The sequence below is a fragment of the Frankliniella occidentalis genome, unplaced genomic scaffold (genome assembly GCF_000697945.3).
Source record: "Frankliniella occidentalis isolate FOCC.00 unplaced genomic scaffold, Focc_3.1 Scaffold27, whole genome shotgun sequence".
Lineage (NCBI taxonomy): Eukaryota > Metazoa > Arthropoda > Insecta > Thysanoptera > Thripidae > Frankliniella > Frankliniella occidentalis.
The window spans coordinates 1,409,369-1,410,040 of NW_026267157.1; the positions used below are offsets into that span (position 1 = coordinate 1,409,369).

The 672-nt window shown below is 62.4% G+C and overlaps 1 protein-coding gene across 1 annotated transcript in view; it reads right to left on the bottom strand.

Moving 5' to 3' along the window:
- Nucleotides 1-40: 40 nt before the first annotated feature.
- The window catches only part of LOC113211655 (uncharacterized), a 3,788-nt gene continuing 3,156 nt past the window's right edge, over nucleotides 41-672 (bottom strand). Inside the window, exon 4 of the mRNA XM_052265464.1 lies at nucleotides 41-49. Coding sequence (XP_052121424.1) covers nucleotides 41-49 — 9 coding nt within the window. The remainder of the gene's footprint in view (nucleotides 50-672) is intronic.

The following is a 672-nucleotide window of genomic DNA, read 5'->3' on the forward strand; positions in this document are numbered from 1 at the left end:
TGTTACATTAGTTTTAAGTATTATTAGTCATTAAGTATCTTTAAACATCCTGCTAGAGAGCGGGTTCTCATGTAGTGGGGCTTCTTAGCCCTTTTTGAGGATCCTTAATAAATTCAATTTCAATTTCCTCAAGTAGAGCAGCAGCCTAGCGCACGCAGCAGCAGGACCCACACAACGCTCCGCTCACACTGACTACCGCCCCACCGGGCGCCGGGCCGACCGAACGACGTCGCACCCCCAAAGGCGGCGGCGGCTCCGTGTCCGCGGCCCGGGCACCCCGCGGGGTCCGTACCCGGGGGCCGTGCCTGGGGCCGTGCCCGCTGTCCCGTCTGGGGCCGGGTGCCAGGACATCGCCAACATCTGGCCGAGGCGGGGGCCTCGGACACCAGCGGGATACGGGAGCGAGGAGCGTCCAGCGAGGCGCCCTAGGACGTCGTCGCCGAGGACGCGGCGCAGCTCGCCGTCAGCCCCGCCGCCTCCTCCACGACGAGGAAGTCCACAGGCGCCGGTAGCCGGCTCGGGCAGAGCCTGCAATAACGTCCCCCGCCCCGCTGCAGCATCAGCCGGGTTAAGTCGTGGTTGCATTACGTTGCTGTGCTGCCCTCTCCCCCTTTCCCCTCTCGCTTTCTTGAATTCATCTGCGTTTCAGCGTTACTGCAATGCTTTATTACA